Raw genomic sequence first — 26,009 nt, forward strand, 5'->3', positions numbered from 1 at the left:
GCAGAGCATGAGCAGGGGTGGGGCAGAGAGAGAGGGAGACACAGAATCTGAAGCAGGCTCCAGGCTCTGAATTGTCAGCACAGAGTCCGAGTCAGGGCCCGAACCCATGAATCATGAGATCATGACTTGAGCTGAAGTCAGACGCTTAACCAACTGAGCCACCCAGGCGCCCTGCTTTTTGCCTTTTAAATTGTGTTTATTGAGGGGCGCCAGGGTGGCTCAGTCAGTTGAGTGTCCAACTTTGACTCAGGTCATGATCTCACGGTTTGTGGGTTCGAACCCCACATCAGGCTCTGCACTGACAGCTCAGAGCCTGGAGCCTACTTCAGGTTCTGTGTCCTCCCTCTCTGCCCCTCCCCTGCTCCCATTCTCTCTCTCTCTCTCAAAATAAATAAATGTTAAAAAAATAAAATAAATAAAAATAAAACCTGTTTATTGAAAATTTAAAATTGCCATTTTATTTTTATTTTTTTTAATTTGTTTTTAATTTACATCCAAGTTAGTTAGCATATAGTGCAACAATGATTTCAGGAGTAGATTCCTTAATGCCCCTTACCCATTTGGCCCATCCCACCTCCCAAAACCCCTCCAGCAACCCTCTGTTTGTTCTCTTTATTTAAGAGTCTCTTATGTTTTGTTACCCTCCCCATTTTTGTATTATTTTTGCTTCCCTTCCCTTATGTTGATCTGTTCTGTGTCTTAAAGTCCTCAAATGAGTGAAGTCATATGATATTTATCTTTCTCTAATTTCGCTTAGCATACCTTCTAGTTCCGTCCACATAGTTGCAAATGGCAAGATTTCATTCTTTTTTTTTAATGTTTATTTATTTTTGAGAGAGAGAGAGAGAGAGAGAAACAGAGCATGACCAGGGGAGGGGCAGAGAGAAAGAGGGAGACACAGAATCTGAAGCAGGCCCCAAGCTCCTAGCTGTCAGCACAGAGCCCCATATAGGGCTCGAACCCACAAACCATGAGATCATGACCTGAGCTGAAGTCGGAGGCTCAACTGACTGAGCCACCCAGGCTCCCCTTGATTTAATTCTTTTTGATTGCCGAATAATACTCCATTATCTTCTTTATCCATTCATCCGTCGATGGACATTTGGGCTCTTTCCATACTTTGGCTATTGTTGATAGCACTGCTATAAATTGGGGTGCATGTGCCCCTTCGAAATAGCACACCTGTATCTCTTGGATAGATACCTCGTAGTGCAATTGCTGGGTCGTAGGGTAGTTCTGTTTTTAATTAAAATTGCCACTTTAAATGTGTTTACTGAAAAGTTAAATGTGTTTATTGAAAATTTAAAATTATATTGAAAATATAAAATTTAAAATGCTCACATTTGTGGCATATATTTTATTGCCAGTGGACAGTGCTGCTTTAGATTAACCACCATGCTTCATTCTGATTGCCTCCAGAGTCTTGAGGATTTAAAATTTCTACCATTATGTGTGATGTTGACTCTCAATAAGTTAGATCTTTTTATTATGTATTTTTGGAAATTCTCAGAAAAATGCCCTGTGTGTGTCCTGAGACACCCTACTTAATGGTTGTGTTTCTTCTTAAATTAGTCAAAACTGACCAACTATTTTTTCTTAAGCAAGGGCACTGGTGTCTTTAAGTGTCCTACAAAAAAAAACAGGCTTCATATTTGCAATGAAGTAGGAGAATATGCAGAGATTGTAAATCTGTTCAGAGTCCCTTTGGTTTAAAAATAATACAGTACTTGCTTCCTATATTGTCCCATCAGTGTCTGGAACAGGGCAAGATGAGAGTGTGTTTAATGTCCTCATGGTCCGCTCCGAGTAAAGCTGTTGAAGATATGAGAACAGTCTGCCGATGCCAGCAGTCACCCAGTGTTGCCAGCAGAACTTGATGGTAAAACGTAGGGCAAGCAACCCACTGTTGAGTTCCGAGGCCCTGAAAGTATTTGAACAGTTGAAGAAGCCTTGCTGGGAGCAGTGTGGTTGAGACCTGGCATTACAGTTAATGGGGAATTAAAGAACAAAATCTTTTGATAGGATTAAATCTCTTGTTGGAGTCCTATGATTTCCATTTCACTGTGATCTAGAGAATGAAAGTATGCTCACATCTGGAGAGGGGACACAATCCAACTTTGGCAGATCCTAGCACATTATATTAAGGAAGTAATCTCTTATTTTATTCTGAGCTTTGATCAGGAATTGGTATTGATATTTTTCAATTGCATTTTGGCTGTGGTTCAGTAATACTAATTTTTTTAATTAAACATATTAGCTTTTTTTCAAATATGAAAATTTGGAATTATTAGTGTTTTAGGCTTTTCATATCCATTTCTATAGGTGGAATTGTTCTATAATTCTGTTTTCATGTCTTTCCCCCCCCCCTCTGTTTCAGTAAATTATGTAGCTTTCTATTTAATTTTAGGTTCTGGAATGCTTTATGTAGAGCCTGGGGATTATCGTTCCTTGAGAGTTTGAAAAATCCAAAAAGCTTCCTGGCCCAACGATTTTTTTAAATTGCAATATAATTTACATGTAGTGCACAAATCTCTGTGTACAGTTTGCTGAATTTTACACCCATGTAACCACTGCACTGATCTAGATACAGAACATTTCTATTATCCCAGAAGTTTTCCTATGCCCTCTCCTAGTTAGTACCCATGCATGTCCAGAGGTAACCACTATTCTTATTTCTATCATCATAGATTAGATTTGCTAGCTCATGAACTTCGTATGAATGGAATCAACCCACATTTTTTTGAGTCTGGATTTTTTAATTCAACGTAATGTTTTTGATATTTATCCATTCTGTTGTTTGAATCATTATAGTTCATTCTTTTTCATTGCTATATAGTACACCATTAAAATGAATATGCCACAGTTTTTTTTTTTTATCTATTCTCCTGGACACTGGGTTTCTCAGTTTTAGCTCTTATGACTTGAGCTTCTTTGGAAAATTCTATTAAACATGCTTTTGAGGACATTTGTTTTCATTTATTTGGGATATTTCAGGAATGAATTTTCTGGACTATAGGGTGAGTGAATGTTAACCTTTAAGAACTGCAAACAGTTTGCTAAGTGGTTTTACTATTTTATATCCTTATCTGGGATATATGAGAATATTAATCACTAAATTTGATATTGTCAATTTTTTCATTTTAGCCATTCCAGTGGGTGTATAGTAGTATCTTATGATCTTAATTTGAATAATAATGTGGGGCATCTTTTTATATGCTTATTGTTGGCTTAAAGAAATTTATTATAGATACTTATTTTTTTCAGTTTGTTTCATATTTGTTGGTCTTTGATTTTTTTGACTTCTTGACTGTTTATTTTAATGGTCTCTTCAGATATCATGTATATTTGTTATTGAGCCAATTTTTCAATTTGTTTTTGTTTAGCAAATGTCTCATCCAGATTTTCACATTTATTTCAGACATTTTAGGAAAACTTAAAAATTTGTCTCTGTAACTGTATCCTTTTTTTATTCCTATCTTCTATACTTATTTTTAATTGGCCAGTTTTGTCTATTTTGTTGACCTTTTGAAAACAAAGCTCTCAAATTATTTTATCATTTTACTGCTTTTATGTTTTCCATTTTGCTAATATACACTTTTAAGTTTATAAATTTCTTAATCCTTTGTATTTGAATTTTTGCCATTCTTTTTTCTATCCTTTTCAGCTTAATACTTTATTTTTTTCCTAGTTTATTAGTAAAAATGAGGCATAGATTTTTCTTTTTCCATGATGACTCTGTGTGTACTGTGTTCCTTCTCAATAGAGCAGTGTTACTTTGTTCTTTGATGTAAAAATCATTTAGTAGAGCCTTAATATCCAAGTATATCACATGTTTGTTATTAATTTGTCATTTTACTGCACTACCTTGAAAAAATGTGGTCTCTACAACTTCTCTTTTTGGACCATAAGTTCTACAAGAATTTGTGGTACTTTAGTGTCCTTCATGCAGTTGCTAGAATAAACAAATGTGGTGATACCATCAACTACCATCAAATCTACAAGTAGAAAACTTGATCTCACAGTGATCAAGGTAGACACAGTCCTGGCCCTCATGGTGGGTCGGCTCTGGAGGCTACATCCTGTTAAGCAGCCCTGGTGATATTTGAGCTCATAACTCCTTATTTAGAAGACCGGGGCTCTAATTGCCTGGCTGGGGGGGAAAAGTGAATGCCAGCCCATTGGCTTTGAGGGATCCACAGAAACAAGAGGGGAAGCCCACATTGGTCACCTCTCATTTCTTGGGTAAATATTGGTCATATACTTGTTTTTTCCTCTCCGAAGTTAGTTATTATTTAAAACTTTTTAATGTTTATTTTTGAGAGAGAGAGAGAGAGAGAGAGAGACAGCAGAGTGAGGTAGGGGGTGGGGGCAGAGAGAGAGGGAAATGCAGAATCCAAGCTGTCAGCACAGAGTCCAACGCGGGGCTTGAACTCGTGAGCTGCGAGATCATGACCTGAGCCGAAGTCAGATGCCCAACCAGCTGGGCCACCCAGGCATCTCTGAAGTTAACCATTTCATTTAAATCATCAGATTTATTGGCAACAAATTACATACGGTACTTTTTTAAAGTTCTCTCTCCTCTGAATCAGTGATTATATCTGACCTTCCTGCCTTCCTGGTGGCATTGCCAGGTCTGCAATCTCTGGTCTTGTGACCCACTGATCATTCTCCCACCCTTCCTCTGCCTGCACCCCTACCCCCAGCTCAAGGAGATCTTTCTGGTTTGCTGGGAGGAAGCTTCACTTCACCTCCCAATTCTAGTCCAGACATTTTTTTTCTTTACTGGTAAATTCTGGCTTCACTCTGGAGCTCAGGCTTTTGGAAATAAAAGCCAGGAAAACTTGTGAACCATTTCTGCTTTCCTGCCACGTCTGTATCCTGAGGCAAGGAGCATAGAGCTAACTGTCTATTGAATGGGAAGAAGTGAAAGTGAAGAGCGAGGAAACAAAACCTTCTAAGATTAATATGTCAAAAATTATTCTATCCATGTTTTTTGAGGTATTCACAAATTGAGAGAGTTCAAGGACCCTTTAATTTCCCACTCCTTGAACTGGTTGACTTGCACCACAAGTTTTGTGGTTCCCGGTGCTTTTGTGCACCTCTACCACAGAGAGGACCTGACCCTCTTGCTGTGTCCTCTGACCAAGAGAAAATGGTTGTATTTATGGATATTCTGAAGCTGACTGTAGGCATCTCTCTTTAATTATCAGATGTGTGAATAAAAAACATTTCCTCCCCCATAATGCTTTACTCTCAGAACTCATTCTGTCTGTGCTGCCATCTGTAGGACTTTGTCTCAGTAATACCTGCTAACCTGCAAAGTGTAACCAGTTCTGGAAACACTCCCACTAAAAGTCAAGCTCCAAAGTTAGACTGTTGGCTGCAGTCCCAGATCTGTTGTTCAATAGGTGTGGGACCTTGGACAAGTTACCTAATGAGTATAAATATCAACTTTTTAAATGTAAAAACTGAAGAAAATAGTACCTATCTCATAGGGCTGCTGTGAAGAATGAATGAGTTAATACATATTATACTTTCATCCTAGTGAAAGAAGTACTGAACTTAACCCTTATGACTTGTGGGTATTTAATTAAAAAAATTAAGATTTCTTTTTGAAAATTCTGAAGTGTGTATATGTGTGTATATACACATACATATTCACGCTGTCATGCAAATTATTTTTAATTTTACAAAGGTAGAACAAAAGCAACATGAAAATGGGAAACCAAAGTGTCATCTCAGAGTTCCTCCTCCTGGGTCTGCCTATTGAGCCAGAGCTGCGGGACCAGTTCTATGCCCTGTTCCTGCTCGTGTATGTTACCACCATCCTGGGGAACCTGCTCATCATCGTTCTCATTCGCCTGGACTCCCGCCTCCACACGCCCATGTATTTGTTTCTCAGTAACTTGTCCTTCTCTGACCTCTGCTTCTCCTCTGTCACAATGCCCAATCTGCTGCAGAACATGCAGAGCCAGGTCCCGTCCATCCCCTATGCCGGCTGCCTGACCCAGATGTACTTCTTCCTATTTTTTGGAGACCTGGAGAGCTTCCTCCTGGTGGCCATGGCCTATGACCGCTATGTGGCCATCTGTTTCCCCCTGCACTACACCACCATCATGAGCCCCAAGCTCTGTCTCTCCTTGGTGGTGCTGTCCTGGGTGCTGACTACTGCCCATGCCATGTTGCACACCCTGCTCATGGCCAAGTTGTCCTTCTGTGCCGACAACATAATCCCCCACTTTTTCTGTGACATGTCTGCTCTGCTGAAGCTGGCCTGCTCTGACACTCGAATCAATGAGTTGGTGATATTTATCATGGGAGGGCTCATTCTTGTCATCCCATTCCTACTCATTGTCATGTCTTATGCACGGATTGTGTCCTCCATCCTCAGGGTCCCTTCTGCCAGGGGCATCCGCAAGGCCTTCTCCACCTGTGGCTCCCACCTCTCCGTGGTGTCTCTCTTCTACGGGACAATCATTGGCCTCTACTTGTGCCCTTCAGACAACAATTCTACTGTTAAGGAGACTGTCATGGCCGTGATGTACACTGTGGTCACCCCTATGCTGAATCCCTTCATCTACAGCCTGAGGAATCGGGACATAAAGGGAGCCTTAGGAAGAGTATGTTCCAAATGGACGATTCAGCTTTCTCTGGGACAGGGACTCTAAAGACTAATGTATGTTTTCAAACAGTAGGCATAATATTGACAATGAGTAGTATTCCGTAAAGTCTAGTAAGCACCAAGCTAATGCAGCCCAGGGGGTTTTCTCATTGTCACTAGGGGTGGGTCCATCTCACATCCTGGGTTTACCACAGAATCTGGGGGGTGATGTAGCACAAGGACTGACATGTAGTGGACACTTGGCAATTATTATTCAAATTTGAATATATATCACTCTAACACTAGTGTTTACTGCACTCAGAGAAAGTACAGTAGTTCCTAATTCTCTAATAAATAAATCCAAATTTCTCAGCCCCTTCAGTGCTTTGCTTCTGCCAAACATGTTTATTTCATGAAGAATGTCTTCCAGTTTATTATGTACTGCTTTTGTAATTTTTTACTCTCCAAGGATCATCATTTATTCCATTGCTTACCTATTTATTTAGTTTTTAATTTTCATTTCAGGTGTTGGTTGATTCACCACTTTAATGATCATACTCGAAATTTTTTTTTCCTTTGATTTACCAATCACTTGTCAGTTAATGACAGACTGCTTCTTTTGATAATATCTATATTTTGGATGAAAATTTCTCTTTTGAATTAAAATCATATTATATGGAGTGAGCCATATGATTCTCTTACGAATTGTTTAATTTATAGACAGTAAAATGGTGGCCCATACATAGCCTAAAGTAGCACAAATAGTGACAGAGGGCTAGAATCTATTTATGACCCCCAGGTAGATTTTTATCCTCTGAAATATTACACTGAAATTATGTGATGCTTTCTTTGTTTACTTCTTTTCAAGTATATTTTAAGTGTCTTGAAGACAGGTGCTCTCTTATCTCTTCAATGACTACTTCAGTGCCTTGTACTTGCTAGATGGACAATAATAACTGATTTCATTTGAATACATTTTCATATGTTTCTTGAAATTAAAGTGTGCCTTAAAAAAACACCTTTTAAAAGAAGTCTTCCTAATAATGCCAACTTTGACTTCCTTTCTTCTTCAAAAATTTTTATTGACTACAAAAAGAATACATTCTCACTGGAAAATTATCCAAACAACAAAGAAATAAATAATAAAGTGGAATGGAAGGTTCCCCCAAATTCTGCCCTCCCCCATAAAAGCAGTTAGAAGTTGGGGAATATTCTATGTACATAGATAATTTCTGTGTAGACTAACATTACATATAATAGCATTAAATTATACACACCATTTTCTCAGGTTGTTATATAAAATATATTTTGAATTCATCATTTCATATAAAGACATATAATGATCTTAGAATCTATACAGTGCTTGTTGAATGGATGCATTTACTATAATTTATTTAAATAATCTTCTTGGTAACCACTTGGGTTGTTCATTCAGATTTTGAACAATACTTCAATTTTATTTCCTCATCCATACGTTTCCTTGTGGACTTATGCTGTGTTTCTAAGGACACATTCTTAGAAATGGGTGTACTAGATCAAAGGATATGAACAGGTTATAATTGGGTAGAAGTTGTCAAATTGCCTCCCAGGAATTCTGCTAAGGTAAACTCCTTCCAAAAGTGAATGAGAGTGACTGGTTCTTTACATGTTCCCAACTCTGGATTTTTTGTTCTCAAAATATCCATCAAAATATGATATTTTACTATTTTTAAATTGAATCTTCGTATGTATCAGTGAGCTCAAACATCTCTTTATATTGATTAGCTACTTTTCCTTGTGCATGTCCTTAGCCTTGAGTCGATTTTCTTTTTTCTTACGATCACATTATCTATCTTGTAGGCAACATTTCCCTCAGTCTGTTATTCATCTTTTGAACTTGGTAGTGATGTGTTTTTCCCTTACTAAGATCATAAACTTCAAAGTAGACAAATAAGTTGATTTTTACTTCATGATTTTTTTCTTCCACATGCTTGGAAATGGCTTTTCTATCCCCAAATTATTATTATTATCTCATTCTTTTTTCTAGCTCTTGTACAGTGTTAGTTTCCACATCTCTATGCTTGATCCACCCAAAATTTTGTTTAAGGCCAACTGTCCTTTTTCTTTTTTCCCCTTCCTCAGCAAGTGAGTTGTCTCCACCTTCACAGGTATAAAAACTACCTTTACAATGTCTTAAGTGCTCACATATACTTCCTGGGCTTATATTTTATTATTATTATTATTATTATTAATATTATTCATTTCTGGACTTATTATATTGATGCCATACTATGTATAACAGTACATTTTAAGTACCTTGTGTGACAAGCCCTCTTCTATATTCTTCTCTTCCAATACTTTCCTGACACATTTATCCTTTCAGATATACTTTAGATCTATTTTATTAAATTACAATTTAAAAAATCTGTTGGGGGGGCGCCTGGGTGGCGCAGTCGGTTAAGCGTCCGACTTCAGCCAGGTCACGATCTCGCGGTCCGTGAGTTCGAGCCCCGCGTCGGGCTCTGGGCTGATGGCTCAGAGCCTGGAGCCTGTTTCCGATTCTGTGTCTCCCTCTCTCTCTGATCCTCCCCCCGTTCATGCTCTGTCTCTCTCTGTCCCAAAAATAAATAAACGTTGAAAAAAAAAATTAAAAAAAATAAATAAATAAATAAAAAATCTGTTGGGAAATTAACTTGAGTTACACTGAATTATTACGTTGATTTGTGAATTAGAGTTGGCTATTTGTACAGTTGTCTTACAAACTATAAATAATGAATACCTTTCTATTTATTCCAGGTTTTCATTTCTTAGTTGAATTTTGTAGGTGTCTTAACTTAGTATATTATTACATATTACTTTCTACATTTAGTCCTAGGTATTTTACATTGAAAAAAAATGTTGGAGGGGGTCACTATTGTGTTTTTAGACAAGTAATTTTTTTGTACATAAAAGAGTTACTGATTGTCTTGTATATCATTTAAAAAATATTACACCTTACTAAATTCTCTTATTGCTTTCTAATAAGGATTTCAGTTACCTATCTTGGGTACTGAAGATACACAAAGTTAACATCAGTATTGGTAAGTATGCATATTTCTTTCGAATACTTAGTTCTGTTATTTCTTTTTTCTAATGTATAAAGAATATGTGTGTGTGTGTATATGTGTGTGTGTGTATACATGTATGTATATACACACACATACATACATACCATGGAATACTGCTTGGCAATCAAAAAAGAATGAAATCTTGCCATTTGCAACAACATGTATGGAACTAGAGTGTATTATGCTAACTGAAATAAGTCAGTCAGAGAAAGACAATATATGATTTTACTCATATGTGGAATTTAAGAAACACAACAGATGAACATAGGGAAGAAAAAAATAGGATAAAAACAGAGAGGCAAACCATAAGAGACTCTTAAATACAGAGAACAAGCTGAGGGTTGCTGGAGGGGAAGTTGGTGGGGGGATGGGCTAAATGGGTGATGGGCATTAAGGAGGGCACTAGTTGGGATGAGTGCTGGGTGTTGTATGGAAGTGATGAATCACCGGGTTCTACTCCTGAAACCAATACTACACAGTATGTTAACTAACTTGAATTTAAATAAATACATTTTAAAAGAAGGGGGAAAAAAAGAATAATGTGAAATAATAGTGATTCTAAGGAGAGCCCAGATATTAGTGTGAGGCTCTGCTCTTTGTCCTTCAATAACCAAATGGGGGTATAGTAAAATCTTCAAATAGTTTTGGATATTGGAGGCCACAGTGAACTATCCCTCCTTGCTTGGTGGTACTCTGGGAGAAGGCACTTTGCAGAAAAGCCCACCACTACACGGCCATATCATGACAGCTCTGGTCTAGGGAAGCGTGTCTGAAATCCCACACAACATGCGCATGCACATAAACATGAATCTTTGCAACCATGTTGGGCCATGAAGATCTGAAAAGTTCTTACGTACCCTGTTGGAGCCCTGCTGGAGTTGAGAGCTAGTGTGTCTCCAGAGGCTATCAGGATAATGAGTAAGGGGACCGTGTAGCGGCAGCTAAAGTCAGAGCCCAGAACCAGATGGAAGACGTTGCGGAGTCTAACAGAATCAGTCAGCAGAAACAGTAAGCCCTAAGAAGGGCATCAACTCCCTTTTCAAAAGAAAAGACATGTATTATCCATGCTGAGTGTAGTCGAGGTCCAGCAACAGTGGACCTTAGCAGAGACACCCCTCCTGAAGTCGAGAGGATACACAAGCCTCAAGAATCTGGAAAAGGGGGGCGCCTGGGTGGCGCAGTCGGTTAAGCGTCCGACTTCAGCCAGGTCACGATCTCGCGGTCCGTGAGTTCGAGCCCCGCGTCGGGCTCTGGGCTGATGGCTCAGAGCCTGGAGCCTGTTTCCGATTCTGTCTCCCTCTCTCTCTGCCCCTCCCCCGTTCATGCTCTGTCTCTCTCTGTCCCAAAAATAAATAAACGTTGAAAAAAAAAAAAAGAATCTGGAAAAGGTTTAACAAAATCAACACAGAGAAACCAGGAGGAAGGAATTCATCAGTATGAAAGTAAAAGCTTGATGGAGTTGAAAACCAAGAAGCAATAGAATAATAATAACTAAATGTTGGTTCTTTGGTAATATGAATAATAACAGATAAAATGGCACGTAAAATAAGGCAACAAAATAGAAAAGATACAAGTAAGGAACTCTGGGAGTGAAAAAGAAGCAAAATTAACAGTTAAAGAGGCAATCTTAAAATCACGAGAATACTATTGAAATAAAAGAAATTGAAAATACAGGCACAATTATATTTTAGGAACTTATATATTACTAAAATATGCTCAATATTATGAAAAAAGTCAACTACGAATTATTGAAGAAGATAAACTGCTTAGTCTTACAGCTTTGGGAAGCCCGCTTGGTTTCTCTAGGCCTGTTTCCTCTCTTGTGCAATGAGAATAATATCTTCCTCCTGGAATCTTGTGAGATTTAAGGCAGACATACATGTAGAGTACTTAGGACAGTGCCTGGCACATAAGTCCTCACTAAATGTTATCTTTTATTATTTTTATGACAAGGATATCATTACATCATTGTAATAGTGAAACATTGGGAAAGCATAACCATCAATAAGAGAATGGTTAAACTCTGGAATATCACAGTATAGTGTTCTATACCATGAAGCTAAAAGTGAGAAAGTTCCATCTATTGTGATAAGAAAAGATCTCCTAGACTATTGTTGCATGACAAGGGAAATTACAGAATAATATGTAGAGAGTGAGATGATCTATGTGTCAAAAGCAGGGAGAGAAAGGCAGGGGAGGTATTGAACTGGTAACTGGGATGGGGGTGGAGGTTGGATTGAGTGATAGTCAAGGAGAATTGTATCTTCATCTGTATTTTTGAACTCCTGCCATGAAAATGATGGACATATTGTCTAGGGAATAGAACTTAAAAATAATTTTTTGAATACTTAAAAACTAGGTCTTTCCTGAAGTTTCCAGAAAAGGAGTCTGAAAAGAATGTAGTCTACACTGCAGCGCCCTCTCCCCCCACCCCCCCACCCCCCCCACCCCCGCCAAAAAAAACTCCTTAAAAACTCTTGCATCTGCACTGCTTCTCGGCTTTCCTCTCCATCCACTAGACTGCTGCCATATCACACTCTTCCCCCTTTCTCTACAGAAGCTACAAGGCTCTTTCCTTGGTCCCCTGCTTGTTCCCTTTCATTTTTCCAAAATTTACAAGTAGCTTCTATTTCAAACATTCAGCCAAGGCAGAAATGAATTTAGCTTATTGCTATGTACCCATCCCTGTAAAATAAACACATTGTCACCTTTGTTTCGGGTCTAATTTTTAATTTAACCAGAAATAAGATGCTACAGGACCAATATTGCTAGTGCTTTGGGAAGCTAGAAAAAGAGGGGCATGTTCTTTTGTAATCGTTCTTATCATTGAAATGCCAGTGAACCAGGACGTGCCCTCACACCTCTTGGGGTGCAGCCCTCCATCTGAGTCCCCTTTTCAGGGCGCCCTTGACCTCCTTGTTGCGAAGGCTGTAGATGAAAGGGTTCAAGGTCGGTGTGAGCACAGCATAGACCACGCTGGCCAGGCGGTCATAGCGGGCTGAGTAGGCGGAGGACGGCCGGAAATAGACGGAGAGGACAGAGCCGAAGAAAAGCGACACCACCACCAGGTGGGCCCCGCAGGTGGCGAAGGCGCGGCGCCGGCCCCCGGCCGCCCGCACTCCCAGCACCGCGACGAGGATGCGCGCGTAAGACAGCGACACGAGGAGCAGCGGGGTGAGCACCACAGCCAGGCCCTCGGAGAAGATGGCAGCCTCCGCGGTCGCCGTGTCCGAGGTCGCCAAGCTCAGCATCACCGTCATGTCACAGAAGAAGTGGCGCACAGGGGCGGGGCACGGGTAGGAGAGCGCCGAGATGAGCAGCGTGTGCAGCAGCGAGTGCAGGTGGGCCACGGCCCAGGACGTGGTCACCAGCGCCGCGCAGCGCCGGGGCGTCATGACCGCGCAGTAGTGCAGGGGGCGGCAGACGGCCACCGCGCGGTCGTAGGACATGGCTGCCAGCAGGTAGCTCTCGGTGATGCCCAGAGCCACGAAGAAGTACATCTGGGAAAAGCATCCCTGGAAGGACACGGCCTGGCGCGGGTGGAGCAAGCCGGCCAGCAGTCTGGGGACGGTGACAGTGGTAAAGCAGACGTCCACGAGGCTCAGGTGACCCAGGAAATAGTACATGGGGGAGCGGAGGGCCCCATCCGACCTCACCACCACCACCATGGCCAGGTTGCCCAAGGCATTGAGCAGGTAGACGCCGAGGAAGAGCAGGAAGAGCAGCGGGTGGATGTCTGTTCCATCCACCAGGCCGAGGAGGAGGAATTCTGGGGCCGTCGTGAGGTTGGCCAGGGCCATGGAGCGGCCAGAGAGGCGGGGGCGCTGAGGGGGCAGATGAGGAGCAGGCCTAAGTTCTGGCACCTTTCGGTGGGCTTCTGCATGTGCGGGTTCCGTATCCTATTTTTAAATTTACGCTTGCTAAAAAGGCTTGGAAACCACACTGCCCACCCAGTAATCCTCATTTCATGAAGAAACTCAGTATCTGAATCCCAGTAGGGTGTCTGTCCTAAGGTAGCGGGCAGTTTCAAGCTTGGAGTAGAACAGACCTGAGTTTGAGATCTGGCTCCACCGCTCAGGTGCTATGACGGCTCTAAACCTCCATTTTTTCTTCTTTCATTGAAGAAAATACTAATCGCTACCCATGGAGTTGTTGTGAAGATAAAGTGGGTAATAAGTGTAAAATACTTAGCGCAGCACCCAACACCCAAAACTCTTGCCTATCTACCCACCTCCCTGCCACCCATCTATTTATCTACCATCATTTGCGTAGTCAAACAAGCAGTTGAGGCAGAATTGGGACCCGGGCCATCTGAAAACCAGTTGAAGTTTCTTCATAAAACCCCTTATGGCGTTTGCCATTTGTTTATTCACCACGTATTATGTGCTAACTCAGGAATCATTAAACTTTTCTGTCAAGGATCATAGAGTATTTTAGGCCTGTGGGCCATAGGGTCTCTTACAAGTATTCAGCTCTGCCATTGAAGCGTGAAAACAGCCATTGATAGTATGTAAATGAACGGCCTTGGCTTTGTTCCAATAAAACTTTATTATAAACAGGCAGAAGGGCAGATTTGGCCCGTAAGACATAGTTGACTGACTCCTGTGCTGGGGCCTGTGGGGAACAGGGTGAAGCTTAGCTTTTGCCCACAGTTTGACCTAGAGCAGCTTGCAGTGTTTCCTCCTTTACTAATTTTATGAACCACGTGGGAGTAAATTATTCTACCGGAGTTTGGCAAGAATATAATAAAGAAGAGATGGGATTTGAACTGGGTCTTGGAGAATGAATATGGTTTTATCCAGCAGACGTGCTATGGTGTCGGAGGGGGAGGCATCCAGACAGGGGGAAGAGATTGTGTGGGATTGTTGGCAGAGGGCGCATGGAATGAAGAAGGTAACATCCACTATGATACTGGGGCAAGTCTTGTCTTTGCTCTGACCTCAGCTGACTGAAAACTTCAAAGTTTCTCAGTAAACCAAGTGATTTCAATTATCTCTGAAACAAAGCACTCATTTTGTCACCCACTCAATCTCTTCCTTAAAACACATTTTTTCCCACTGATGCAAAGTTTCTGTAAATGTTCTATTCCTAGCCTAGCCTATCCCTGCTTTGTCAGGAAAGAGGGCCAGGCTTTGGTGAGATCCCAGAGAGTGGACCGAGTCAGTTCTTAGCTCAGATGCTCCTTGCAAGAAGGAGCTGTGCTTATTCCCTGTCTTGCCAAGTGATCTATACACAAAACTCACTCAATCATTATTTGTTGAATGAAGCTTTTTAAAGAGCAATGAGAGAAAAAAGAGGCAAGGGAAGGTGGAAGAGAGGAGATGATGTGCAAACTGCAGTGTCTGCTCTTGTGTTTCAGGAGAAGTCCCAGATGTAGCCTATTTTTTCATTTTTCTGCTTTTCTATCACTGTCACTCATTGGCTATCGCAGGGAGTCATCTGCTTATGCCAACTCCACGCCTATCCCCAGAACAGAGCTGAAGTGTTGAACAGCCAGGACCTTGGTACCTCTCCGATTCGTCCTCTTTTGAGGTACAGGATTCTCCCCTGCAGAGCCCCTGACCTTCCCTCCCCACCTCCAAGTGGGCACTGCATGATATAGAGGAAAAGCCACTGGCTTTGCAGTCAGAGCCACCTGGATTTTAATCCTGATTGACTTTGTAAACGTAGACCCATATTCATTCCATCTCTACTCTTCTCATCTATAGAATGGAAATACTGATGATTCCTCTCTGCGTGGTTGATGCCATGATTAAATGGGTAATGGATATATAAGCACGTAGCAGGGAATGGTTGCTTAGTAGATGTTGGTTCCCTTTCCCTCAGCTTCTGATGCCTTCTCCCTGTTCCCCGAGGCTACTAGAGGCAATCCAGTCCACTGCTGGAAGCCTGTAGTTATTTAAAGATGTTTTTCTTTTTTTTTTTTTAAATTTTTTTTTTCAACGTTTATTTTATTTTTGGGACAGAGAGAGACAGAGCATGAACGGGCGAGGGGCAGAGAGAGAGGGAGACACAGAATGGGAAGCAGGCTCCAGGCTCTGAGCCATCAGCCCAGAGCCTGACGCGGGGCTCGAACTCACGGACCACGAGATCGTGACCTGGCTGAAGTCGGACGCTTAACCGACTGTGCCACCCAGGCGCCCCAAAGATGTTTTTTCTTAATCTCAGCTGAAACCTGCTTCCCTGTAACTTCTACAAGTGGTCACAGTTTTGGCCACTGAAGGTTAAACACCTAATCTCCCTTCTCTGCAGCTTTTCACACGGTGTTAAAAAAAAGTCTATGAGGTGTTCTTCTCTCCAATCCAAACACACCTGGTGCCTTAGATTCTTTCCTAGAGGACCTAATTTCCAGGTCCTTTTCCATTATGGTCAACCTCTGTTTTGCCAATGTGTTTTTTAACTGGAATTGGACTCAGTGGTCTTTCTGGGGTTGGGTTGTGTGGGGTTCTCTGGGGGCACTGTAACAGCTCAACTGTCCACTTCACACCTATCTGTTGAGCGCCTGCTTTGGATCAGGCTTTATGTTGGTCTCTAGGATTATAAAGGCAGGTCAGCTACGGTCCTTGACCTCCAGCCATGCACAACAATAAGCACTACACTAACTGTATGAACAAAGTAGTAGGAGTAATTTCCTGTGCTTGTCTGATTCGGGGAAGATTCCAAAGAAGAGGTGAAGTTTGAACTGGGGTTGGAAGAATCAGTAGGAGCTCACCAGATAGAGACCTGGAAGTGGGAAGGGCGTTTCAGGCAGGCAGAGAGAATGTGAAGGCAGAGAAAGGTATTTTGGGGGTGGGGGGGAGAGCTGACGCATGGCTTTGTCCTCCCTACCCCTGTGAGGCACAGTGGAGTGGGGTGGGATGGAAGATAGGACCCAAGGCAGGGAGACAGCAGAGGAATGTTGTGTTCTCTCACCTGAAGGGCAGCATGCCAGGCCTCAACACTGTCTGCACCATCTGTGGGCTGGTTTCCCTCCTGGCCAGAGGTCCCCCATCTTGAGGACAGATGCATTCTCATCCATCTTCACCCAGAGACTTCAGCGTGTTTCCTGTGGGCTAGGACAGCAGCCTTAAAGAGAGAGAAAGCTAGAACTAAAAGGGGCCTGGAGATTTTTGAGCCATGCTCTCTCTACTCAGTTCACTGCCCTGCTGGTCTCCCATTGCCCATCGGGTACAGTGCAAATGGCTCAGCCTGGCAGCCAGAACTTTTCAACTTGGTTCTCCGGTGGTCTCAGCTCCAACTGCTTCCACATGCTTCCCTGTCCCCCCACCCTAGCCAGGCTGGTCTCCTCACCATCTCTTGTTCACACGTTTCTCACAGGCTTTTCCTGTACACTGCTCCTTACCTGAAATGCTCTTCCTACCCTTTCCCAATACCCAACTCTGGCGCCACCCCCTCCAAGAAGCCCCACCTTCTTTCCTGACTCCTCCAGCCCTCGCTTGAATGCCTCTCTCCTCTCTGTCTGGTAACCCTCCTTTGGAACTTAGCCCTTATTTGCTGGTGTTGTGACTTCTGCTGTAATGCTCATCTTCTCCACAAGATGATGGACTTTCTGAGGGCAAATATTTACTTATTTTCCTATCTGGCCTCAGACCTGGCACAGAGCTTTGTCTTTTTTTTTTTTTTTTTAATCTTTTAGAGAGAGAGACACACAGAATGTGAGGGTGGGGAGGAACAGAGGGAGGAACACAGAATCGGAAGCAGGCTCCAATCTCTGAGCTGTCAGCACAGAGCCCGACGTGGGGCTCAAACTGACAAACCATGAGATCATGACCTGAGCCAAAGTTGGACACTTAACTGACTGAGGCACCCAGGCGCCCCATCACACAGGGCTTTGTCTTAACTCTCCTGGCAGTCAGAGAAGGCTCCACAGAGGAGGCGGCATTTGAACAGGGCCAGTTTGAAGGACAAGACATTCACTGGACAGACAAGAGTAGAAAGGAGCTCTAGAAAGAGGGAATAGTATGTACAAAGGAAATTACAAGAGAAACCTCAGAGATGTTACTTAACCTCTTTGAGGCATATATATTCACTTAGCAAATAGTAGGTACTTTAAAAATGTGAATTTCCTCCCCATCTCCCCCAGCCTCAAAACACTTTTGGTGATGGGAGATAAACTAACTGAATTTATGTTGGCTCCCCCGGAAATCCGGGCACAGGACTGGTTCCCCTGGATGCTGAGCTGCAGGTTTTGACTCCGAGCCCCTTCCTAAGGCCCAGGCATGGCAGGTGTCTCTTTGAAATGGATAGGAGTGACTTATTTAAGGTCACAAAATGAGGCAGAGAATCTTGGGATCTAGAACCAGAAACCCCGTTCCCCAGGCAGCTTACAGAACAGGTCACCTTTGCAGCAAACACTCAGATGCCCCAAGACATAGAAGTACACAGGGATACGAGCCTGCACAAAGATGCAGACATATCCTGATAAATCGAGTCACACGGACATGCCAGAGACACACTCACACCCACCAGGACAGCAATAGACACACATGGGCACACATGGATACCCACTAACAGTCATTTACACAGAGGTGTAGATGCATACACAGATCCATCCAAAGACATACCTGCCATATACACACAAAGACCCAGACCCAGACCCCTACACTCAAAAATGTGACAGACATAGAGACCTCCATGGATTCTTCCAGCCACACAGGAGTCAACACACAAATGCCAACAACTTCCTCCTTCCTCTCACTCTTGCTGAAAGTCTCCATTTGCCTTATCAGACGGGGACACGGCAGTGGGAAAAAGGGGAAACGATGGCTGGCCCCCCAGCACTCCCAGTCCTGGGAATGTCTATCCAACTCCTTGACTTTGGTCCCTTGCTGGTCAGCTCAGATTCTTCTCCTGAATAGCCTTCTCTTCAACCAGTTTTAGCCAAAGATGAGGCCTTTCTATTCCAAGGGCTTCCTTCTATCCTCTCCTTTCCTCTGCCAACTTCTCATTCATTTCTCTTTAATAATTTATATAGCAATCTTGCCTGTTGTATCTACTCTATGCCGGGCAGGTAGTTAAGCACCAGGCAGGGAGGGCATTCAGAGCTTTATGAACAAGACACGATCAAAGAGTTCATCTTCTTATCTTGGCATCAGCAATTGGCAACGATTTAAACATATCACCTAACCCAACAGCCATGACACAAATGGGAAACAAGGCCCAGAGAACACGGTCTGAAGTCATCCAGCAATTTGGGGATAGAGCTGGGAACTGAATCCAGGGGTCTGAACTACCTATGGTTTTGTACACTTCCTCATCCTTCTGTCATGCATTGGCAGGTACTTCTCATTTATCTCTCTCCCTCCGGTTCTCTCTTTCTCCCCCTGATTTAGCCCTTGCCTTTCTGCCATTGATTATTCTGCTCTGTGCCAGCAAGTCTCCTGCCTGACCACTTACCTGTGAGTACAGATGGGCTCTGCCCTCCACATCACACACCCAGAGGCTGATCTGCTACCAGCAGGGGGAGTTAAGGCAGGCACGCCTGGGGAAGAAGATTGACCTCAACAGCCAAAGGTGAGAGGGGTGGCATGTCGGCTGGGAGCACAGGGGGTCACTCACTAATTAATTAACCAGGAAACTTCATAAAGGATGGGCTTTGCACCCCATCAGCCCTCAGCCATCATGACTTCTCTCCTACCCTTCTAGAGAGACTGAGTAGGAGAGGGGGAACAAAGGAGTCTGGGAATCCAGAATCGGGAGAGACACCCCTCTGTGGTGACCACCCATGCTCGGAGGATGCTATCACTCCTCTGCCTCCTTCTAAGAAAGTGCTAATGGCCTGAGAAGGACGGGGCTTGTTGACAATCACAGAGCAAGGGACCCTGGTCAATTCTATCTGGCTGTACTCACGCTGTGCCACAACCGTCACCCCTCAAAGCTGTGACCTCACTGTGATTCCTCTGTTAGGGAAGAGCCCTTTCTCTGACCTCCCTGTGAGGAAAGCAGTAAGGTGGAGCTGGGGACTTAGATACCCAGTCTCCCAGCCTGGGCTCCCGGCGCCCTTCTCTGAGCCCACCTCGGCCCCAGAGTTCCCACCTGACCTAGAAGTGGAGGGAGGGAGGAGGGGCTGGAGCTGCCGGCAGATTCACCCCAGGACAGCAGGCTCGGGAGATGTCTGTGGAGCTGTGCTTGATGGACTTCAGGAGTGCTGCCCTCTGTCACACCACAGCCCCGGTCCGAGATCCCAGGAGCTCAGCCCTGCCCAGCTAGAGCCAGGGCAAGAGGACTTCTGCTCCTTGTTCCAAAGCCTTTTGACTGTCCTGTCCTCATTGGCCCGACACAGCAGCCCTCCTGCATCTGCGGGGTGACCTAATTCCCAGGCTAATTAATTTCTTCTGACGTAGTAAATGTGTGGAACTAACTGGTAGCCACATCCCAGGGGATAACGTCTCCAACTCGACTATTCACTCAGTTTGAAAACATTGTTCAGCGTCCATGGGGTGCTGGCCCCGTTGCGCTCTGAGGAGTGTCAGAGAAGTCTTGGAATGAGTAAGGCGTTCAAGTCCTGACCAGCTGTGGGAGTCTGGGCAAGTGTCTTCCCCACTCTGGGCCTCGGTTTCCCCATCAGTAAATGGAGAAGGGTGAACTGACAGAGTCTGAGGATCCCTTCATGTTAGAGAATGGAACATATGGATGGGCCCTGGATAGTTAACATTCAGGTCTGGGGAGGGAGGCTTGGGCACAGAGTAGAAGTTGTGCCAATGGCTTGGGTGTTCAGAGAGTATACCTGGGAGAAAGTGGGATTTAAATGGAGCAGAAGAATGGGAGGATATGGGTGTGTGGGAGGGCAGTGTGGGAAAACCCAGGGATCTAGGGAGCGTGGTACATGCAGAGGGGCCTTGGGAAATACAATGGAAGGGAAAGGCTACCTGTACAAGTTTCCAATAGGGGAGAAGGTCCATGCATCCATGTCCCAGGGTCTCTGGCATCATCCTGCCCTTCTTGCTGTGAGACCTTGAGGAAGTTAGTCAAATTTTCTGTACTTCAGTATCTCACCTTTAAAATGGGAAAATAATAGAAACTACTTGAGGGTGCCTGGGTGGCTCAGTTGGTTAAGCCTTTGACTTTTGATTTTGGCTTAGGTCATGATCTCATGGTTGTGAGATCGAGCCCCATGTCAGGCCCAGCGCTGGTGTAGAGACTGCTTGGGATTCTCTCTCTCCCTCTTCCTCTGCGCCTCCTCGACTCGCGCTCCCTCCCTCCCCCCTCCCTCTCTCTCTCAAATAATAATAATAGTAATAATAATATAATAATAATAATAGAACCTATTTTATAGGGATGCTACAAGGAACATAAAGCCTTTGGAACAGTGCCCAGCACACAGAAACCACAGGCTACATGTTGGCTGTGACAGTTATTACCCCTTGGCCATTCTTACTATGTGCTAAGTGTCTTAAGGTTTGTTCTTGCACCCTCCTGACCCGGATTTTCTTTTAAGGAAGGCACCTTGAATTTTTCCATTTTGCTGATACACATGAAATGACTGTTGCTCACTAAAAAAGGTACTGTCTTCATGTTCTTAGTAGCTGTTTCAAATAGATCCTGGGATAATGACTAATGTCCTAAGAATAGCATGTTGTTACAGCATGTGATAATATGTTGTTCTATTCACTGTGCTCCTATTGTTTAACAATTGTTTAACATTCCATACTGCACAATGGGAACATGGCTGCCAAGGAAAAATGGCAACAACTAAATCAAAGGGATTCTTCAGAGACTTGCTGGCTCTAAATTCCTGTGGCATGATTTTCTTTTCTTTTTTCCAAAAAGTTTTTATTGTGGTAAAATACATATAAAATTTACCATGTTAACCATTTTTTAAAGGTTTATTTATTTACTGAGAGAGAGAGAGAGAGGAGAGAGCCTGAGCAGGGGAAGAGCAGAGAGAGAGGGAGACAGAGAATTCCAAGCAGGTTCCACATTGTCAGCCCAGAGCCTGACTCGGGGCTCGAAACTCATGAAACTGTGAGACTATGACCTGAGCCAAAATCAAGAGTTGGACACTTAACCAACTGAGCCACCCAGGCTTCCCCATCTTAATCATTTTTAATTACTTTTAAGAAGCCAAGTATAATTAACACAGTATTAGTTTCAGGTGTACAATGTAACGATTCAATAATTTTATACATTTCTCAGTACTCATCAAGATAAGTGTACTCAATCTTATTTTCTCCTTTTCACCCATCCCTCCACTCATCTCCCGTCTGGCAACCACCAGTTTGTCCTCTGTATTTAATAGTCTGGTTTTTTTGCTTATCTCTTTTTTCTTTGTTCATTTATTTTGTTTCTTAAATTCCACATATGAGGGGTGCCTGGGTGGCTCAGTTGGTTGAGTGTCCAACTCTTGATTTCAGCTCAGGTCACGATCATGAGATTGAGCCCACATCAGGCTCTGTGCTGGGTGTGGAGCCTGCTTGGGATTCTCTCTCTCCCTCTTCCTCTGCTTCTCTCTCTCTCTCAGAAACAACAAATTCTACATCTGAAGGAAACCATATGGTATTTGTCTTTCTCTGACTTATTTCACTTAGTTTTATACCCTCTAGGTCCATCCATGTTGTTGCAAATGGCAAGATTTTGTTCTTTTTTATGGCTAGTAATATTCTATTGTACATATATAACACATCTTACTTTTCCATTCATCTACTGATGGAACTTGGGTTGTTTCCTGTTGTAAATAATGCTGCAATAAACAGAGGGGTTCACAGCAAAGGAAATTATCAACAAAACAAGAGACAACCTAGTGAATGGGAGAAGGTATTTGCAAATAATATGTCTAATATAGGGGTTCATCCAAAATATATAAAGAACTTATAAAGCTCAGCACCAAAAATAAAAACAAACAAAACACAACCAAAACCCACAATAACCCAAAACAAATAATCCACTTAAAAAATGGGCAGGGAACCTGAATGAACATTTTTCCAAAGAGGACATACAGATAGGCAACATACACATGCAAAGATGCTCAAGATCACCAATCATCAGAGAAATGCAAATTAAAATCACAGTGAGATATCAACTTTACACAGTCAGAATGGCTAATAGAAAAAGCATAAGAAACAATTAAGTGTCAGTGAATATGTGGAGAAAAAGGAACGCTTGAGCCCTGTTGGTGAGAATGCAACGTGGTGCAGCTACTGTGGAAAATAGTATGGAGGTTCCTCAAAAGGTTAAAAATAGAACTATCATATATCTATCAATCCCACTACTGGTATTTGCCCCAAAGAAAATCAAAACACTAGTTCAAAAGGATATATGCACTCCTATGTTTACCGCATCTTTACATCTTAACATGTAAACTGTGTTTACATGTATGGTTCAGTGCTATTAAGTACGACTTTTCAAATTTATTTTTTCTTAAAAATAAAAAAATGTTCTTGTTTATTCTTCTCCTCACCTTTAAATTTTCTTTATTTGATTTTTCCCCTACTCTAAGGGTAACATTTACCTGTTATAACAAATTAAAAAATATAGAGATGTATAAAGAAAAAACTAATCTCTCCTGACCTCTTCCCATATCTCACTGCTATGAGGTAGTCAGTTTTTTTTTAATTTTTTTAATGTTTATTTATTTTCGAGAGAGACAGAGACAGAATGTGAGTGGGTTAGGGGCAGAGAGAGAGGGAGACACAGAAGCAGAAGCAGGCTCCAGGCTCTGAGCTGTCAGCACAGAGCCCGACGCGGGGCTCGAACTCATGAACCACGAGATCATGACCTGAGCCAAAGTCGGACGCTCAACCGACTGAGCCACCCAGGCGCCCCTGAGGTAGTCAGTTTTGACAGTCAGGTTCCATGCTGTTCTCTCAGCTCATACAAACCCATATCCATCCATCCATCCATCCATCCATCCATCACCCACCATCTATCCATCCACACACATAAATACAAATAAAGTTTTTTTAATGTGTTTTTTAGTACAAAGAGAATATAAGTATAAAGGAAATATGTAGAGATATTGGCAAAGGATTTTATCTTCTAGTGAAGCAAATATTTTCATTGTATTTATCCCTCCAACACATACACAAGGCTGAGCATTTTTTCCTTTTCCTTTTCAACCACAGACCTTAAGTTAAAAAAATAAACCACATGGTATTCATGTTAATAACTACACGTCCCATAAAATGAACATGCCACAAGTTATTTAATTATCGTCCTAACTTTGAACAAATTATTAAGGAAGGTATGTCAACTCAGGCCTTTTTTTCCTCCTTGCTGCTTTCCTAAGACCCCACAGAGAAAATCCAGGGTCAAAGAGGTGAACATTTCTCTAACTCCTGACAAATGTAGGGAAGGAATTCATCAAGCAAGCCTTTTTACTAACTACACAGCTACCAGCAGTGGTGAATGTGCTTTCTCTATTTCATAATAGTGAAATACTATTACGATTTTTAGTATTAACTTTTTTATTCTTCATTTTTGTCTCTGGGGAAGATAGAACCTGTTCACTTCCTTTGACTGTTGAGTGCATTTCTCTACAATCACATGAGGTATAGCTGTGCTCACCTACGTTTACCTGCCTTGTTCCAGCCCAATATAGGCAACTCCAAGTCAGGGTTTTGTTCTGACTTGGCCCTTGCATCTGACAAGCACTAAGCTGTAAAATGAGGCACTTGAAGTTTGTACTTTTTCTTCAGTGTAAACCACTGAAAACAAGTTTTCTTTTTATATTAGCATAGTTATAATTCTCTGACAAATGAATAAATATAGGATAAATATCATCAGGTTTCACATCGGTTTGAACTGACTTGTGGAGGAATTTCCAAAGATACACTGTGCCAAGTGAACACAAAAAGGCATATATGTTACATTTGAAAATGTATTATAATATTCACGTTATTATGATTTAATAATGTAATTTTGTGTTTAAACATTCATATATACTTATATTATGTATTGTGGCTTAATAATATAATATTTGTTTTATATTTATATTATGTAAATATATGTAAAATACCAAGTTTTTATACTTCAAGTTTTATACTTCACCAAAGTGAAGTAAGTCTAAAAATTTGCATAATTGCGATGCTCATATTTTTTCTAAAGTAGAGTGAGATGTTATACTGTGCAATTATTAGCATTGTTATTATTTTTTAAAGAGAATTATCACATTACTTTGTGTTAATTCTTATTTAGGGGAATATAAAGATGCTAAAATTATAAATTATCTTTATGAAGGATTAAAGGCCTATTTTGATTTATTGTGGTTGTTTTTTAATTAAATGCTAGTTAGCTAACATACAGTACAACATTGGTTTCAGAAGTGGAATTCAGTGATTCATCACTTACCTACAACACCCAGTGCTCATCCCAATAAGTGCCCTCCTTAATACCCTTCACCTGTCTAGCCTGCCTCCCACCCACCTCCCTCCATCAATTTAATTGTATTTCGAAAGAGTGTAAATCCTGAGTCTAGAGGAGGGACCTCAGATGCCAGGTCAACTTTCCACACAACTGGACACTTGATTGCCATTTTAGAAATATGTGAAAGTCAGCATCTCCAGGAGTCTTGGACTCTGCTTGTTGAATTTCCACTGTGGATTCTTTTAAGTACCTTCCTGTTCTGAAGAGTTTATGTACATCTGGAAATGTTATAGGGCGAGAATTTATACTGAATAAGTTCTTATGTTAGAATATACTTTATCTTATTTTATTTTAAAAATAAAATTAGGAGTGTTGGCCTGGTGTTTTAATATTGTTAAATTAAGAACACATTTAGTTTGTTATGAATAAACATAAAGAGTTTCTTAAGATACGGTAGTATGCATTATGGCTCTGGCCATGAGAATGCTAGAATTTGTAAACGTAGGCCAAATATTTTGCGTGAATATTGCACTGTCTTCTTAAAAATTTTTAACACTTATTTACTGTTGAGAGATAGAGATAGAGCACGAGCAGGGGAGGGGGAGAGAGAGAGGGGGACACAAAATCTGAAGCAGGCTGCAGTCTCTGAGCTGTCAGCACAGAGCCTGACGTGGGACCCAAACTCACAAACCGCAAGATCGTGACCTGAGCCAAAGTCGGACACTTAACTGAGCCACCCAGGCGCCCCACACTCTCTTCTTAAGGCAATCTTTATATCTTCTAGCCCAGAAGATTCCAAATAAGTCCAACATTTTAGACTATGTATACCTGCTTCCTGAACTGCTACTTAAATAAAGAGTCCCTGTAATCATAGAGTAAGGAACCTGTATTAGTATCTCTGAAAGTCATAGCACAAAGCATACTATTAGGGGTAGAAAACACGGAACATAGAAATCAAAGTTTCTTGGAGAACAGATCAAAGAAATACTATCAATTGGTCAGAAATCATGAGGGTCTTCCTC

The 26,009-nt window shown here is 42.0% G+C and overlaps 2 protein-coding genes across 2 annotated transcripts; one reads left to right on the plus strand and one right to left on the minus strand.

The window, feature by feature from the left end:
* Positions 1-5,705: 5,705 nt before the first annotated feature.
* LOC115501102 (olfactory receptor-like protein DTMT) lies at positions 5,706-6,668 on the plus strand. The gene has a single exon (XM_030295985.1). The coding sequence runs from the start codon at positions 5,712-5,714 to the stop codon at positions 6,666-6,668; it is 957 nt and encodes a 318-aa protein (XP_030151845.1). The 5' UTR covers positions 5,706-5,711.
* Positions 6,669-12,542: 5,874 nt separating this feature from the next.
* On the minus strand, positions 12,543-13,487 carry LOC115500891 (olfactory receptor 1L6-like). Its single transcript, XM_030295637.1, has one exon. It carries the CDS (start codon positions 13,485-13,487, stop codon positions 12,543-12,545), a length of 945 nt encoding a protein of 314 aa, XP_030151497.1.
* Between the last annotated feature and the right edge of the window lie 12,522 nt (positions 13,488-26,009).

The sequence above is a fragment of the Lynx canadensis genome, chromosome E1 (genome assembly GCF_007474595.2).
Source record: "Lynx canadensis isolate LIC74 chromosome E1, mLynCan4.pri.v2, whole genome shotgun sequence".
Taxonomy (NCBI): domain Eukaryota; kingdom Metazoa; phylum Chordata; class Mammalia; order Carnivora; family Felidae; genus Lynx; species Lynx canadensis.